Raw genomic sequence first — 18,706 nt, forward strand, 5'->3', positions numbered from 1 at the left:
ACATACCTACACGTACGCTACGGTCACAAGACGCAGGCCTCCTAATTGTCCCTAGAATTTCTAAGCAAACAGCTGGAGGCAGGGCTTTCTCCTATAGAGCTCCATTTTTATGGAACGGTCTGCCTACCCATGTCAGAGACGCAAACTCGGTCTCAACCTTTAAGTCTTTACTGAAGACTCATCTCTTCAGTGGGTCATATGATTGAGTGTAGTCTGGCCCAGGAGTGGGAAGGTGAACGGAAAGGCTCTGGAGCAACGAACCGCCCTTGCTGTCTCTGCCTGGCCGGTTCCCCTCTTTCCACTGGGATTCTCTGCCTCTAACCCTATTACAGGGGCTGAGTCACTGGCTTGCTGGGGCTCTCTCATGCCGTCCCTGGAGGGGGTGCGTCACCTGAGTGGGTTGATTCACTGTTGTGGTCATCCTGTCTGGGTTGGCGCCCCCCCCTTTGGGTTGTGCCGTGGCGGAGATCTTTGTGGGCTATACTCAGCCTTGTCTCAGGATGGTAAGTTGGTGGTTGAAGATATCCCTCTAGTGGTGTGGGGGCTGTGCTTTGGCAAAGTGGGTGGGGTTATATCCTTCCTGTTTGACCCTGTCCGGGGGTGTCCTCGGATGGGGCCACAGTGTCTCCTGACCCCTCCTGTCTCAGCCTCCAGTATTTATTCTGCAGTAGTTTATGTGTCGGGGGGCTGGGGTCAGTTTGTTATATCTGGAGTACTTCTCCTGTCCTATTCGGTGTCCTGTGTGAATCTAAGTGTGCGTTCTCTAATTCTCTCCTTCTCTCTTTCTTTCTCTCTCTCGGAGGACCTGAGCCCTAGGACCATGCCCCAGGACTACCTGACATGATGACTCCTTGCTGTCCCCAGTCCACCTGGCCATGCTGCTGCTCCAGTTTCAACTTCCACCTGACTGTGCTGCTGCTCTAGTTTCAACTGTTCTGCCTTATTATTATTCGACCATGCTGGTCATTTATGAACATTTGAACATCTTGGCCATGTTCTGTATTAATCTCCACCCGGCACAGCCAGAAGAGGACTGGCCACCCCACATAGCCTGGTTCCTCTCTAGGTTTCTTCCTAGGTATTGGCCTTTCTAGGGAGTTTTTCCTAGCCACCGTGCTTCTACACCTGCATTGCTTGCTGTTTGGGGTTTTAGGCTGGGTTTCTGTACAGCACTTTGAGATATCAGCTGATGTACGAAGGGCTATATAAATAAATTTGATTTGATTTGATTTGATTTTGTTTTGATTTGATCAGTGCTCAGACTGTCCGCAATAGGCTGAGAGATGCTGGACTGAGGGCTTGTAGGCCCTTTTTGGAGGCAGGCCCTCACCAGACATCACCGGCAACAACGTCACCTATGGGCACAAACCATTCATCGCTGGACCAGACAGGACTGGCAAAAAGTGCTCTTCACTGAAGAGTCACATTTTTTCCTCTACCCACGGGTGATGGTCGGATTCTCATTTATCGTTGAAGAAATTAGCGTTACACCGAGGCCTGCACTCTGGAGCAGGATTGATTTGGACGTGGAGGGTCTGTCATTGTCTGGGGAGGTGTGTCACAGCATCATCGAACGAACTGAGCAATCTCAACGCTGTGCATTACAGGGAAGACGTATTCCTCCCTCATGTGGTACCCTTCCTGCAGGCTCATCCTGACATGACCCTCCAGCATGACAATGCCACCAGCCATACTGCTCGTTCTGTGTGTGATTTCCTTCAAGACAGCAATGTCAGTGTTCTGCAATGGCCAGCGAAGAGCCCGGATCTCAATCCCATTTGAGCACGTCTGGGACCTGTTGAATCGGAGGGTGAGGGCTAGGGCCATTCCCCCCAGAAATGTCTGAGAACTTGCAGGTGCCTTGGTGGAAGAGTGGGGTAACATCTCACAGCAAGAACTAGCAAATCTGGTGCAGTCCATGAGGAGGAGATGCACTGCAGTACTTAATGCAGCTGGTGGCCACACCAGATACTGACTGTTACTTTTGATTTTGAGCCCCCCTTTGTTCAGGGACACATTATTCCATTTCTGTTAGTGACATGTCTGTGGAACCTGTTCAGTTCATGTCTCAGTTGTTTAATCTTGTTATGTTCATACAGATATTTACACATGTGAAGTTTGCTGAAAATAAACGCAGTTGACAGTGAGAGGACGTTTCTTTTTCTGCTGAGTTTATATCTAGTTCTTGATGCCCCAATGAAGTGATTGTGTTTGTTAAGGTATGTTAAGGTCTCTGATGTGGTCCATTGGTAGATCGGCATTATACATCATTGACTGGTTTTCCTAAACAGTTCAATATGGTGGTTTTACAACAGGGGCAACTAGTATTTCTCCCTGTCTCTTCTGTCTCTATTTCAATCTCTCTCTCTTTGTCTGTCTTTATTTATCTCAATCTCTTTTTATACCCCCACCCCTTCTCTTTTTATTCCCCCGCCCCTTCTCCACAATCACCCAACCTCAGTCCATTTGAGATGGTTTGGGATGAGTTGGACCACAGAGTGAAAGAAAAGCAGCCAACAAGTGCTCAGCATATGTGGGCACACCTTCAAAGCTGGAAAGGCATTCCTCATGAAACCGGTTGCCAAGAGTGTGAAAAGCTGTCATGAAGGCAAAGATTGGCTACCTTGAAGAATCTAAACTATAAAATATATTTTGATTTGTTTAAGACTTCTTTGGTTACTACATGATTCCATATATGTTATTTCATAGTATTGATGTCTTTGTTACGCCCCTGAAAACAGGGGAGAAATAATCACGACAGTGATACGGTGCTGTATTCTCAATTCAACGTTTAGTTCAATCATTTCACAAAAGTAACACATTACAAAACAACAGAAAACCCATTATACAAATAACACAGCAAAATATCTTATTAACAACGCGTATGTTCATTCACAATCGACATAAAATGGCAGCTACTCTCAGTATGATGCTATTCTTCACTTCAACCGAGCAGGGCTAATATTACTCTCTTCAAACTTAACTCTAACTTCCTCAAGACGTTACTAAAACACACCTTAAACACTCTAAACATGTTAGCGAATTATAACATTTAAATTACTATTTTGATCATCAAAAGTACCTGAAAACAGGGGAGAAATAATCACGACAGTAATACGGTGTTGTATTCTCAATTCAACGTTTAGTTCAATGAGAAAAAGACCGCGATTTTCCCCAGGAATATGGGTGGAGACCAGAGCAATCGATCTCCGGCTCATAGATTAAGAGCATTTCGTAGATCACAGATTAACACTTTTAGGCACTACAAAATCAAGTAATCAATATAACGTTTACACATTACTCTCACAATACGTACCCTTTGACAGATTTTAACTTTAACACAATTATCAACTGATACTGAATGCATCTTTTTAACCTTAGATGTTTTAAGATCCTCACATACTATAAACTTACTAATACGTTTTAATGTATAACAGGCTATGAATATTTCCTTTAAACTGTCACATCTTCACTATTATTCTACAATGTAAAAAATGTAAAAATAAAGAAAAAAAAACTTGAATTAGTACTGTACATACAGTAACTGCCTCAATTACCTCGTACCCCTGCATTTCCACTTGGAACTGGTACTCCCTGTAAATAGCCATGTTATTTTTACTCGTTATTGTGATTCCACCCTAATCCTAATTCTATCGTTATTCACTTTGTATTTATTCCTCGTGTCAGTCTGCCCAAACAGCTTTGACTTCTGAACACTGAGAGGAAAATCCTCCTGTGCTCTTGAAAGTTTACTTTCTGGAGAAAACTCATTAACATGCTAACTAGAGCTTTATATTCCCAATACAGTACTTCCTGAACATATTTAGATGAAATACTCTTACACAATTTTAGGCAGTTTATTTGATTACATTAGTCAATATTGAAACATCAAATAAACATGCAAAGTATAACTATCTATTTACAACAATTTCAGCAAATAAAATGTCTACATTCAAATGTTACAGTATGAACACATTTTACAGGAAGATGTCCCTAGAACATTGATGTCAATAACACAACATCACCTTGAAAATTTTAGGAAAATAGGCTTCTCCAACATTGGCCAATCAGTCTGTGAGGCAAGTGGGTAGGGGAGGGAATGTCGTATAGTACACTCTCATTGGTCAGGTTGGTTGCTTGGCCTTGCAGTACCTGGACTTGTGTCCTGTGTATCATGTGTCCTGCCATTGCGGATATTTGTCCAATACTGTGTCCATTCACTGCAGAAAAACAGATCACTAATTATGTAGTTATGTCTTGGGAGAGGAGAGATTGAGTCGAGTCCAAAAAGAGGGGCTCACTTGACAACATTATTAAATAGCAAACACATTTTTTTGCGAATCCACAGTAAAGGGAAATTGGAAATGGGAATTTGTGGGATTCTCGTGAAACAAAGGGAATATTTCCTTAGTGGTTTGATTTAGTGGATTATTTTGCTCCATTTTGGCATTGGCTACAGTAGCGTAGGGGAATTCAGGTGCCCCAACACAATGACCATGTGACATAGACTGTATGATTTAGCGCTGATCTACATATATATTAGTTCAGTGCACATTTTTCTTCTTTACCATAGACCAGATTCTAAGAGAAGATCAAACTGTTCTTATAAAGTTGCTCTAGCAACATAGGGAAGCATTTTGTATCAAAACTGTAGTAAGTTCAATATAAGTGTACATTCAATGTAAGCAACATCTAAGTTTGGTCCCCAGTGATTGTATAATTGAGGGCAGTTCTCTATAATATTAGATTTTTAGATAGCCTCCATTTGTATCGCATTACAATCAATACTTATCTTCCCCAAAGAAACAGAAAGCAAAATAAAGTTATCATTGGTAACCGTGCAAAACAAAAACAAAATCATTTTTTAAATATTTTTCTATTTTCATCAGTAGTTTAGTTAGCTCCTTATCAAAGATACTGTATTTGATATTTCATTCTATTGCACTGAACAAGACCATGCTTGGCAGAGCAAATTCATTGGATTGCGTTTTAGAAAAAGAGAAGGCTAGAAGAAAACCCTTATGGCGAAAATGAGATTAACACAAATGTTAATACTGCATTATGGTGAATTATTTCAAATATAAACTTCCATTGTGCACATTCATTACGAGAATGCATTACTATGATCAATATCATAATCATGAAACAAATCATTATGTTGTTATTCTATGCTCTGGACAACCTGCTTGTCAATGTCTTTACGGAAATGGGTGAAAGCATTGTAACAGAAAAATGCACTTAATATTTAGGATATAAACAAACATGCATCGATTGTGAGACTGTGTCTGTCTGCACAGGACTATGGAATGTTGCTGTGTTCCTTTTGCATGCTGATATAGCATGCTATTACCTTCGATGGAGGATTTTCCACGCAGCAATGGGAACTAAGGATGAATCATTTCAAAATGTACGCAACAAAGTCTAAAGGGAACCATGAAGGATTACAAATCAAATTGAATTCTTTGGTCCTTTGGTTATTACTTATATGTGAAAACATTATATATGACAATATATATGACATTCATCATCACTCACAATACACAACAGGACATTGACAAAAGATTGAGGGAGGAAGCTTTGCATGTTAGTTCAACATGCAAAGCTTCCTGGATGATGAACCGATGATTGATGATGACTTCCTGTTAAAATACAGTAGTGGTTTCACCTCTATTTAAAATGTCCTAAAACATCTAATACAAGGTGCTAGCGTTACGATTAAGATGGCATGTATCACAAAGCACAGCGGAAAATATTATCTACCAGCTCCAATGAAACAATACTGCATATATCACTGTTACTCGTGCGTCCACTAGGTGCTGTATAGCCACACCATTCTATTGCATTATTCTGCATTATTCCCGCATTATTCCTGCATTATTCCAGTTAAGGTGCTGGCAGTTGTGTCCCTTGTAAAACATACTGGAAACAGAATAGTATGATGACAAATTAAATAACATGGTTTATAGGTGCCTTTGAGAGTCAATTTCCATAATGTGGTGGAGAGAGCCAATGCTACTGGATATATAGTGGTAATAAAGTGAGAGAGGAAATGGTAGCGGGGGGGGGATGAGAGAGAGAGAAAAAGAGAGAGTGAAATCTCTCTATTCTTTTGGAACTTTTGTGAGTGTAATGTTTACTGGTCATTTCTTAAAATATTTATTTCACTTTTGTTTATTATCCATTTGACTTTCTTTGGCAATGTAAAAACCTAATGTTTCTCATGCCAGTAAAGCAACTTAAATTGAAATAGTTTTGAGAGACAAAGAGAGAGAGAGTATTCAAGGTTTAAAAAGGCTTCTAAAGTTTGACATTTGTACTTTAAAATTTCACACTTGATTTGCCGTAATGAAAAATGTATCAACCCCTACAAGAAAACTCATTAATTATAGCTCATATAATAATTCACATTTCATGTTGCTGCAGGATCATTTTCCTGCTGTAGAAAACTGGCTCATATTAAGATCCTTGTCTATGACCAACAGCAGGCGAGAATAAAATAACAACATGGAAATCAATCAATTACGAAAGCAGTAATGAGCTAAATAAGGTATAATAAATGTGGCAACTGACATTTTATTCTCCTAAGGATGTTGACTGTACACTATGCCTAACTCATGTCATGAATGTAAGAATGTGCATTGTTTGAGAAAAAAAACACATGAATGAATCACAGACAGAAACATACCCAAACACACTCCCACACCCCTGTGATTACAAGTACAGGTAGTATGTCCAATAGAGGAGGTTGACGAATACAAAGGACAGGGGGAAGGTCATCCTGGAGTAATTGTCTATTAAGTGGGGATTCTCCACATGGCAACAGTTTGCAGCTCTGCGCAGGACCTTGCGGAGGAGGACCAGGACAATGAGGCAGCGGTTGGGGGGCTCCTCAGGGGCCTCAGGCTTGGGCTCACTGCCAGTGGGGCTGGAGGGGTAAAGTTCCAGCTCAGCTGTGGGCGCTAAGGCCGCCTCATCTGCAGCAGCTTTCTCCTTACGCCTCTTGGCCCTGTTGTTTTCAGCGGCGATGGTGGTGACCATGCCGTTCATCTCCTCGTCAAAGCCTCCCATCTGGTGACCGTACTGGAGGAGGGGAGGGAGAGAGAGCGAGAGTGACAGTGAGAAGAGTATTGTAGAGTCACCTCAATCAACTGATGCTCTCATCTGAAATAAACCCCAAAAATGGTGGAGATACTTACATCCATACAGTACGAGCAGACGAAACATGGCAAAGGTGATGAAGATGATGACTCTGATAATGATGAGGATGACGACAACGATGACCACAATAATAACGCTGATGATGACAATGATCAAGGTCATGTAAATTATGGCAATGCTAATGATGATGAAAACGACAACAATAACCGCACGACTGACGTTAACAACGCTGAAGGCCTCACCATGACAATGTTGGCGTCGGGATGGTTAAGGGTGCAGAAGTGGGCCACGGCGTACTCGATCAGGGCTCCGAAGATGAAGCTGAAGCAGATGCCCAGGTACACGTCGATGGCTTTGATGAAACAGTTGGCGTTTGGCAGGGACGTCCTGGCACCCATCATCAACGTGGTCATGGTCAGAACCGTGGTCACTCCTGTCACAATACACAACACAATGGCTGGATGATTCATTAAATGTTTGAAATCATCAAGATGTCCAGTGTCCTGGAGTTTTCATTTCCATTCACATATAACAACACAACCCCTAGGGCTTAATGATGGACTACATCTCTTGTCACTCCACACACGTAGAATTCAGCTTGAGTTGACTTACCTGACATCAATACATTGAACAAAAATATAAACGCAACATGCAGCAATTTCAAAGATTTCCTGAATTACAGTTTGTAAGGAAAATCAGTCAATTGAAATAAATTAATTTGGCTCTAATCTATGGGTTTCACATGACTGGGAATACAGATATGCATCTGTTGGTCACAGATACGGTACCTTAAAAAAAAAGTAGGGGCATGGATCAGAAAATGACTCATCATCTGGTGTGACCATAATTTTCCTCACAAATATCATTCACATTTAGTTGATTTTGCTTTTGATTGTGGACTATGGAATGCTGTCCCACTCCACTTCAATGGCTGTGCTAAGTTGCTGGATATTGGCGGGAACTGGAACGCGCTGTCGTACACGTTGATCCAGAGCATCCCAAAAAAGCTCAATGGGGGACATGTCTGGTGAGTATGCAGGCCATGGAAGAACTGGGACATTTTCAGCTTCCAGGTATTGTGCACAGCTCCGTGCAACATGGGGCCGGTGCATTATCATGCTGAAACATGATGTGATGGCGGCAGATGAATGGCACGACAATGGGCCTCAGGATCTCGTAACGGTATCTCTGTGCATTCAAATTTCCATCGATAAAATGCAATTGTGTTCGTTGTCCGTAGCTTATGCTTGCCCATACTATAACCCCACTGCCACCATGGGGCACTCTGTTCACAACATTGACATCAGCAAACCGCTCGCCCACACAATGCCATACACGCTGTCTACCATCTGCCCGGTACATATGAAACAGATTCATCCGTGAAGAGCACACTTCTCTAGCGTGCCAGTGGGGCCATCGAAGGTGAGATTTGCCCACTGAAGCTGGTTACGATGCCGAACTGCAGTCAGGTCAAAACCCTGGTGAGGACGACGAGCGCGTAGATGAGCTTCCCTGAGATGGTTTCTAACAGTTTGTGCAGAACTTTCTCGGTTGTGCAAACCCATAGTTTCATCAGCTGTCCGGGTGGCTGGGCTCAGACGATCCTGCAGGTGAAGAAGCCAGATGTGTGGGTCCTGGGCTGGCGTGGCGGGTCCTGTGCTGCTGTGGTTACATGTGGTCTGCGGTTGTGAGGGAGGTTGGACATACTGTTGGACATGCTAAAACAAACTTGGAGGTGGCTTATGGTAGAGAAATTAACATTCAATTATCTGGCAACAGCTATGGTGGACATTCCTGCAGTCAGCAAGCTAATTGCATGCTCCCTCAAAACATCTGTGGCATTGGAAAAATGCTCACTAACAGGGATGTAAACAAATTTGTGCACAAAATGTGAGAGAAATATGTTTTTTTGTGTATATGGAAAATATCTGGGATCTTTTATTTTAGCTCATGAAACATGGGACCAACACTTTACATGTTACGATTCTATATTTTTCAATGTACATCAGGCTAGATGTATAAATAATATTACAGTTATGTGAAGGTAAGCTAACAGGAGTATGAGTCACTTGTGGAACAGTCTGTTTTCTCTATCTGCCTGCATTCTACAGATGAAGGATCTCAATTTGTTCACCCTTTTTGCGGGATAACTTTCCTGCAATGCAGGACATTTTTTAAAAACTTGTAGTGTATTTTAGGTTCAAAACAACACACTCTTACAGTCTCCCGTCAGAATTAGACATTCCTCCATGTTTCTGAAATGCCAAAATTTAGAAATTGTTTAAAGTGTTTGGTTACTTCTCTGTATCGTTCCATATTGAAGTTAAGGCATTAACTCCGAATTCTTAAGGTAAGGCGTCTGCTTTGTGGGTGTGCTCCCTGGTTTGAGGGGCAGTGGTTTACCGATACAGATCCTTGCGGGGACGGAAGACTGGCTGATCCAGAAAGAGACCCAGGAGAGGACCACCAGCAGGCTGGAGGGAACGTACGTCTCCAGGATGAAGTACAGGATGCTTCTCTTCAGCTCAAAGTGGAAGATCAGCTTGGGGTAGTGGCCTGTGAGAGAGAGAAACATAGCGAGATGACAGCACAGAGACATGAGAACAAGTGTGCAAGTAGAACCCAAAAGTTTCCTGAAGGTTTCAATTTACTACCAACCATCAATTTTAAAAGATGAACGTGGCTAACATTTATAGGTCGATTATAATTTATGTTGAGTTGCTTGTCATGCCCATATTTGCCAAAAGCTTCATGCTGATAAATATCCTTTTAGGTACCCCTAAGTAAATGTGTTACGCACGCTAATGTTTCATCTGTCACAAAAGACTAAAACTAAACAGTAGCCAAACGGTAGTATATGTGTGAAAGGATAATGTTAAAGGTAGGACGTGAAAGTTGAACCTGTTTCATAGATGGCCTCAGACGCAGATGTGTAGTGGTCCTCTACTGTGTACTGAGCCAGACGCAGCGTATCCAAACCACTGACCGACTCATTCCCTCTGGTCCAGTAGAACATCACATCATTGATGTTGTAGCCCCCTGTATTCAGAGAGAGGGAGAGAGAAAGAGAGAGAGAGAGAGAGAAGAAGAGAAGAAAGATGATGTCAAGTCAAAGACAGCAAGATAGGTAATGGGGGTCTATTGCACTAAGTGGCTATATGTTTTTGAAATAGCACTTCATCACACATACCAATGTGTACAAACTACCCTCCATAAAATAATGAATAAAGGTTAGCTGGTCACTGAGCTGTAAGTGTGCGACAGCCACAAGCAAGCTTCACAATGTTAATGTTTTATTCAAACTACTTTTTTATTAAATATGCTTTATTAAATAAGTAACGTAGAGCAACAGCCCTCCATTGCTCATTGTGAAGAACTGTGACAGTAAGACTGAATAGGAAATGCTAATGCAAATGCAGGGCAAAAGAAGGCCAGAAGGAAAGAGCGGCAATGAGGACATCACTGCTTTAAGTTTCCTTCCTGCCTAACACCCCAGCAGGTGATTCATCCATATTTCACGACTTATATATATCAGGACCTTACATAATCCCAGTGGTGGAAAAAGTACTCAATTGTCATACTTGAGTAAAAGTAAAGATACCTTCATAGAAAATGATTCAAGTAAAAGTTACCCAGTAAAATGCTACTTGAGTAAAAGTCTAAAATTTACTTAAGTATCTGTCGCGCCCTGATCTGTTTCACCTGTCTTGTGATTGTCTCCACCCCCCTCCAGGTGTCGCTTATTTCCCTGGTGTATATATCCCTGTGTTTCCTGTCTCTCTGTGCCAGTTTGTCTTGTATGCCTTTCAAGTCAACCAGCGGTTTTCCCGTACTCCTGCTTCTATTCTCTTTTGCTAGTCCTCCCGGTTTTTGACCCTTGCCTGTTTTCTGGACTCCGTACCCGCCTGCCTGACCATTCTGCCTGCCCTGACCTCGAGCCTGCCTTCCACTCTGTATCTCCTGGACTCTCAACTGGTTTTGACCTTTTGCCTGTCCACGACCATTCCCTTGCCTACCCCTTTTGGATTGTTTAATAAATATCAAGACTCAAACCATCTGCCTCCCGTGTCTGCATCTGTGTCTCGCCGTGTGCCCTTTATAGTATCAAGAGTAAAAGTCTAAACCAATTAAAAGCAAATCCGATGGCACAATTTTGTTTTTATTGATGGAAGCCAGGGGCTCACTCCAACACTCAGACATGATTTACAAACAACGCATTTGTGTCTAGTGAGTCCGCCAGATCAGAGGCAGTAGGGATGTTCTCTTGATAAGTGTTTTCAATTTTCCTGTCCAAATGTAATTAGTTCTTTTGGGTGTCGGGGAAAATGTATGGAGTAAAAAATATGTTATTTTCTTTAGGAATGTCATGAAGTAAAAGTAAAAAGTTGTCAAAAGGATAAGTAGTAAAGTACAGATACCCCCAAAAACTACTTAAGTAGTACTTTAAATTATTTTTACTTGAGTACTTTGCACCTCTGCATAATCCTACAGTCCATCCTACATAGGATTTAGAAGAGCTCACAGTAACACGTTAGAACAGTGCACATAAACATTTGTTGTAAAGTGCTTACTCAATGTGTACTGAAATCTTGAAAGAAGGTTCAGGAGAACAACTTAATTCCCTTCAATAGTATTTATTGCTGACACGTTTTACGAACAAGCTGTTTACTTTAATTGGCATTCATTTATAAGGAATAAAGCCACAAGCTATATAGGATCAACATTTCTTCCTGGCAATATGGCTTCAACTCCGAAACAGAAAAGTCTCAAAAGTTCAAAGCCCAACCACCTGTCACTTCAGATGGGCTAAAGCAAACAGTTGAACACAGGTCTGCTCCCGAAATACATGTTTTCTATCCCCACGTCAACCTTGCCTTTGGAGATTCATTATGAGACGTAGTTTAGTAATTGACCTGCAGAGGGAGACGTAGAATAAGATGCCCTACGACGCGGCTGTGACTGGAGGAGAAGAAATCTCCATTAAACTGGGACACACAGAATCTCCATTTCCTGTGTGCTTCATGACATTAAACACACATTATCTTATGGCTCTTACTCTACCCTCTCACCATCTCCCGAGAGACACAACATGTGTGAAAGTCCAGGGAGTCATAAGTTATTGAGGAAAGTGTGTTTAAATGTAATGCAGAGCACCCTGACGAAAAGTAACAAGAGACATTGAAGCCGATGAGGATCTCTTGTTGTATCTTTTTCAGTGTTGTTGTGTTTTCTCTATAACCAACGAATTGCGGAACTCATGATATTTGTGACTGCTGGGTCAGGGCAATGTGCAAATTGGGTATGAAGCGTGTGCCGGAGGCCGTGGTCCTGTGCAATAGCGCAGGAATGGTTACATTAGGAAATTAAGGGGCTGTCTTAAGGTGCTCTGAAGCCTGAAAAGTGTCCTGCACTGCAGCCTGGAGAGATGAAAGCTTTTGCCTCTTAAAAGATCCTGCTCACCGAGACACTGAGATGAGTGCATCTTAAAAATGGCTGCATAGAGACTTTTAAAATCTTCAAAACCAAATCGCGCTACAGTATCCTCCACTGTGGTGAGCATGGTCTCATCATTAAGCAACAATCAAACCTGGCTGTGAATGTCTTCCCGACTCCAGGCCTTTTCTGCTGTCAGTAGCCACTAAAATATGTCACCGCCATATCTATCTAAACACCTGGTGCTCGTCTTCTCTTTAAACTTCCTTGTTGGAAGTAAAGTGTGGGCTGGGGAGCGAGGACGAGCGGGGAGCAATGTTCCATTTTTGGCAGCACATTAAAAATAATTCAACCTCACAGTCTAGCTGTTTTCAGTGTGCTGCTGAAGCAAGGCTGTGGGAGTCTGGGATGCACAGTATACGTTTAACCTGGCAGTAATGTAAAGGGGAAAATCCTTGACTTACCTCGACATGTACTGAGTGGGATGAGTGGGACAGGAGCTCCCTCTGGTTGAGTTTGATGCTGACATGACGTTCGAAGTGCTGCTTTGGCAGCGATTTGGCTATAGCTTAGCACGACTTGCTGTCATTAAAGGTTGTGGAGGCGAGCGAGGAAGAGGGAGGGAGAGAGAGATAGAGTGGGAGAGAAAGAGAAGGATGAAGAGAGAGACAGAGAGACAGAGAGAGAGAGAGGAAGAGAGAAATGAATGGAAAAAGAGAGACTTCTGCTCTAAACCCTTTGCGTTCCTCCCTTGCTGGCTCCCTGCGGTTTTGAGCTTATGTAACACAGAGCTCCAGCTAGAGCTGAGGCTGTATCAGAGACAAGACAGGCGTGATCCCAATATGTGGATGGCTGGTGACTAGCGTGAAGAGGGTTTTGGGGCCAGCTAAGGATAAGAAGCTGGGCCGACGGGGGCAGACACTGTCCCTGTTTCCATGAGTTACAGGCAGCTTTGGGTAATACAATAAATAGGGAAAGGACACCTACACATGTACACACTCCTGCTCACTAACTAGCTAGCTTGGTAGCATTACTAGCTCGCTAGTGTGTTTTGATTTGATTCAAATACACCAGTCTATTTGTTGTTGTTTCTACACTCTCCTCGCTGGCAGTGATGATTTCATTGCTCAGGAGATTTCCTCTAAAGTCATGTCTTAAGCTGGCTTTCATCATTATCCTGAGTGTGCGGAGAGCTCAAAAACGTAATCTCGTTTTAAAAGACCAGAGAGAGTCAACAGCTACAGAGAAGTCGCAGTCAGACGGCGGGGACGGCGAGGCACCGGTGAGACACCTTGAATGGAGATGGAACTGTGTTGACCATATACTCCCTCTGCTCAAGCCATATGGTTCCCTCTTGACTGTTGCTCCGTCTGATGGAGGCTGCAAACACTCAAAACGTTCAACTCTTGGCTGAAAATCGTAGTCCAGACCTACTCTGTCATATAGCTGTTTTATTTTTTAACAAAATTGCTTTTTCAAGTGCTTAGAGATTCTCTCTGTAATGAAAAGCACTTGAGAAGATGAATAAATTATTATTATTATTAGACAGCCACATGTTGCTGTTTAGCTGTAGAGGTTCATCTGAAGTGAAATCTTACAGCTCTCCAGTTGCAGAGTGCAGGTCTGCTTGTCCATGGGGTACTTGGTCAGGTCCATGTTGCAGGCCACAGTGGTGGTTATCCTGGAGAGATGAGAAGCAAAACGCAGGTCAGTTGTCAACCTCGAAGGTTTCTTCCCCTCCTTTGCAGAACCACCTCAGTGTTTACCCATGTATTTCTTCTGGCCTACCTCTGAAAGCACTACTACAACTGTTTCTGTCCCTGGCCTTTCCGCAATCCTAACCTTCGTTTTTCTGATATCTCATTGAACCCTTTCCCTATAGAATCCTCTTTCACTCTCTATCACCCCTTCCTTGCTCTCCTCCTGCCCCCCTTATCGTTCCCTCTGTCTTCCCTGGCACTTCCACCTCTGCACACAGCTCCTCTCTGACAGACACATGTCCCCGGGCAGTGGGCATCCATATATGGAAAATACCTTCATGATTCTACCAGGGGTAGGCAACTAGATTCAGCCGTGGGCTGGTTTTTGTCGGAGTGGGTGGTCGGGGGGGGGCTGCAAATTGACCACAACTAAGCCCAAAAAGAGATTGTATTTAAAAATAACAATAATTTCATGCCTTGATTACATTGAGATATGATCACATACGGTGGTGTCCGAAATGATTGACACCCTTGATAAAGATGAGCAAAAAGGACTAAAATAAATCATTAAAATACTGAGCTACATATATGGTCAAAGAAATGGGGAAGTGATATTATTTACACTAAAACAATTTCAAATTTTGTTCAGAGAAATAATAATACTTTTTTTTTCTCCAATAGGTAGGGGTCAAAATGATTGACATCTTCAATACATTTCAATTCTTTGCCTTGCATGGATAATGGCACTGAGACATTTTCTAAAATGTTTTATGAGTTGGAGAACACCTTGGGAGTGGTGTTTGACCATTCCTTCGGGATCCTTGATATCCTTGGTCTGTGCGTATGGACTGCACTCTTTAATTCAAACCACAGGTTTTCAATGGGGTTCATTTGTTGACGCCAAGCCCACCACTGGTGGGTTTGGCATCCAAATGACAATGCATAAGCAGAAAATAACCTCATACTTACTGTAAAATATGGTGGTGGATCTTTGATGTTACAAACACACATGCAGTCACACGCATATGCCATGCACACTGTACAAATATAAGCAAAAGTAAAGCTCACACGTCTAGATAGATTGGCATGAAATTAACCATACACATACTGTTTGGACACACCTACTCATTGAAGGGTCTTTCTTTATTTTATTATTTTCTACATTGTAGAATAATAGTGAAGACATCAAAACTATGAAATAACACACATGGAATCATGTAGTAACCAAAAATGTGTTATACAAATGTTAGATTCTTCAAAGTAGCCACCATTTGCCTTGAGGACAGCTTTGCACACTCTTGGCATTCTCTCGACCAGCGTCATGAGGTAGTCCCCTGGAATGGATTTCAATTAACAAGTGTGCCTTGTTAAATGTTAATTTGTCGAATTTATTTCCTTCTTAATGCGTTTGAGCCAATCAGTTGTGTTGTGACAAGATAGGAGTTGATATCTCTATTTGGTAAAAGACAAAGTCCATACTATGGCAAGAACAGCTCAAATAAGCAAAGAGAAACGACAGTCCATCATTACTTTACGACATGAAGGTCAGTCAATCTGGAATATTGGAAGAACTTCCAAAGTTTCTTCAAGTGCAGTCGCAAAAACCATCAAGTTCTATGATGAAGCTGGCTCTCATGAGTGCCGCCACAGGAAAGGAAGACCCAGAATGACCTCTGCTGCAGAGGATGAGTTCATTAGAGTTAACTGTACTTCAGATTGCAGACCAAATAAATCCTTCACAGAGTTCAAATAACTGACACATCTCAACATCAACTGTTCAGAGGAGACTACGTGAATCAGGCCTTCATGGTCGAATTGTTGCAAAGAAACCACTAACTAAAGGACACCAATAATAAGATGGACATTCATTTTTTTATTTAACCTGGCAAGTCAGTTAAGAACACATTGTTATTTACAATGACAACCTAGGAACAGTGGGCTAACTGTCAGGGACAGAATGCCAGATTTTCACTTTGGTAGCTTGGGGATTTGATCTAGCAACCTTTCGGTTACTGGCTCAACACTCTAACCACTAGGCTACCTGCCGCCCCATTAGACTGGTGTAAATCTGTCCTTTTTTCTGATGAGTCCAAATGTGAGATTTTTGGTTCCAACCGCCGTGTCTTTGTGAGACGCAGAGTAGGTGAACGCATGATCTCCGCATGTGTAGTTTCCACCATGAAGCATGGAGGAGGGGGTGTGATGGTGTGGGGTTGCTTTGCTGGTGACACTGTCTGTGACTTATTGAGAATTCAAGGCACACTTAACCAACATTGCTACTACAGCATTCGGCAGCGATACACCATCCCATCTGGTTTGCGCTTAGTAGGACTATCATTTGTTTTTGAACAGGTTTTTCAATGACCCAACAAACCTCCAGGCTATGTAAGGACTATTTGACCAAGAAGGAGTGCGATGGAGTGCTGCATTAGATGACCTGGCCTCCACAATCACCTGACCTCAACCTAATTGAGATGGTTTGGGATGAGTTGGACCGCAGAGTGAAGGAAAAGCATCCAATATGTGCTCAGCATATGTGGGAACTCCTTCAAGACTGTTGGAAAAGCATTCCAGGTGAAGTTGGTTGAAAGACTGCCAAGACTGTGCAAATCGGTCATCAAGGCAAAGGGTAGCTACCTTGAAGAATCTAAAATATATTTTGTACAATGTAGAAAATTGTAAAAATAAGAAAAACCCTTGAATGAGTAGGTGTGTCCAAACTTTGGACTGGTACTGTATGTGCTCACTCACATGATACAGAACAATGCAGTGTATCATTGATGTGGGTTGTGAATCAATAAATAGAAGCCTACCAGTCTAAACAAGTCAGCACCACAGACAGCACCTATACTCCTTTACCCCTATAGAAAATTCAAGGTGTGCCAATAAGCAGAAGCAGAGACATGCTGTTCATTCAGCACCTCCCCAACTGGGGTGCGTTCAGTTCGCTTCAATGTTTGCCTTGTTGCGTGATGGTTTGTACTGAATAACACATTTCCTTTGAGGTACATTTGCTCCTGCTTGGTTGGTACGGTGAGGTGTGGCCTGATCAATATGGGTTTGACCATCTGAAATCACAATAATGCTGAATGTATCTGCCATCTGGGCCACCATAATCACAACGTTGTTCAACTGATTGTTCAGTACAGTGCCGTTTCCGTTGAATTCAACGTTGTATACCGCTCTCTGTCGTACTGAACGCAACCCAGTGTAAACAAATCATTGTTCTTAATTGACCTGCCTGGTAAAAAAAATAGAATAAATGAAAAAGGGACTTATCTAATTCCAATAGTTCAAGGATTTGCATTGTTGGATCCGTGTGTGTGTGTGTGTGTTTGTGTGTGTGTGTGTCTGTGTGTGTGCATCCCTGTGCGCACACTTGCATGCATTCGTGTGTGCATGTGTGTTTCTCCCACCTCAGGGCGTAGAGCACCGTTCCATTGGGGAAGATCCTGATCAGTCTGTTCTCCACAGTGATGTCATGGAGGAAGGACTTTTTGGAGTCTACGATGAAGGTGTCTGGTACCCAGAGCAGCTCCACCAGCCTGCCGTCCAGACTCAGGCTCTTGTTACCCTCAAACACCAGGCGCTCGTCTGTCCAGCGCTGACGCAGGAAGATAGTGGCCGTGTAGTCCTAAAGTTCAATTTCCAAAGGTCACCATATTGCAGTTGTACTGCAATAACATTACAACTTCAAGTCTAAACACGGATTATGTAACATAATAAACATACTGGAATGTAATATGTATTTTATTATCACAATGTACAATGTGTCATATGACACAGGAAGTTGTCTCACCATGTTGATCTCTGATATGGTGTCAATGCTGGCAATGTCCAAACTCATGCCCACAGTCACTGGCCCATCTACAGAGATGAGAGATAGACACACAGAGAAAGGGTGAGAGGGGAAGGAGGAGAATAACAGACACAGAGAGAGAGAGATGTCCTTGCTTTACTTTCCGTGTCAATAAAGTATACTGAATTGTACTCAACACAGAGAGGGAGGGACAGAAAGAGAGAAAGAAAGAACAAGGGAAACTGAAGGAGACATGAAAGAGAAAGGGTGGATTCAGAACACCGTGAGGAATCATAAAAGTAAAACGAAAGTAGTGTTATTCAAAATGCTTCAAGACAAAAAAAGAAGCACATTTAAGAAAAGTATTGCTGAATACTTCACATCAGTGGCAACAGCAAGTGTCGCATGCAGCCCCACACATATAAGAATGCTCCTCTTTTCCCCCTCTCTCGTTCCCTCTCTTTCTTTCACTTACCCCCCCTCATTCTTGTACTGCATAACACTGTAGTATTTCTGCTTTTGCTTGCCAAAAAACACGGTCGCCTAACTTTTGTGCATGTGTAACCCTGTATGTATGTATGTATGTATGTATGTATGTATGTATGTATGTATGTAT

The 18,706-nt window shown here is 42.4% G+C and overlaps 1 protein-coding gene across 2 annotated transcripts in view; it reads right to left on the reverse strand.

The window, feature by feature from the left end:
- Window positions 1-3,843: 3,843 nt before the first annotated feature.
- LOC109889812 (gamma-aminobutyric acid receptor subunit pi) overlaps window positions 3,844-18,706 on the reverse strand; it is a 65,694-nt gene continuing 50,831 nt past the window's right edge. Inside the window, exons 4-11 of one of the 2 annotated variants that reach the window (XM_020481546.2) lie at window positions 18,091-18,158; window positions 17,708-17,925; window positions 14,190-14,272; window positions 10,060-10,197; window positions 9,562-9,714; window positions 7,401-7,591; window positions 7,197-7,294; window positions 3,844-7,080 (exon numbers count right to left, since the gene is read on the reverse strand). In XM_020481546.2, the coding sequence (XP_020337135.1) occupies window positions 7,044-7,080; window positions 7,197-7,294; window positions 7,401-7,591; window positions 9,562-9,714; window positions 10,060-10,197; window positions 14,190-14,272; window positions 17,708-17,925; window positions 18,091-18,158 (986 nt within the window). In that variant the 3' untranslated portion in view covers window positions 3,844-7,043. The remainder of the gene's footprint in view (window positions 7,081-7,196; window positions 7,295-7,400; window positions 7,592-9,561; window positions 9,715-10,059; window positions 10,198-14,189; window positions 14,273-17,707; window positions 17,926-18,090; window positions 18,159-18,706) is intronic. The other variant, XM_020481545.2, reaches the window with a different exon arrangement.

This window comes from Oncorhynchus kisutch, linkage group LG4 (genome assembly GCF_002021735.2).
Source record: "Oncorhynchus kisutch isolate 150728-3 linkage group LG4, Okis_V2, whole genome shotgun sequence".
NCBI classification, from domain to species: domain Eukaryota; kingdom Metazoa; phylum Chordata; class Actinopteri; order Salmoniformes; family Salmonidae; genus Oncorhynchus; species Oncorhynchus kisutch.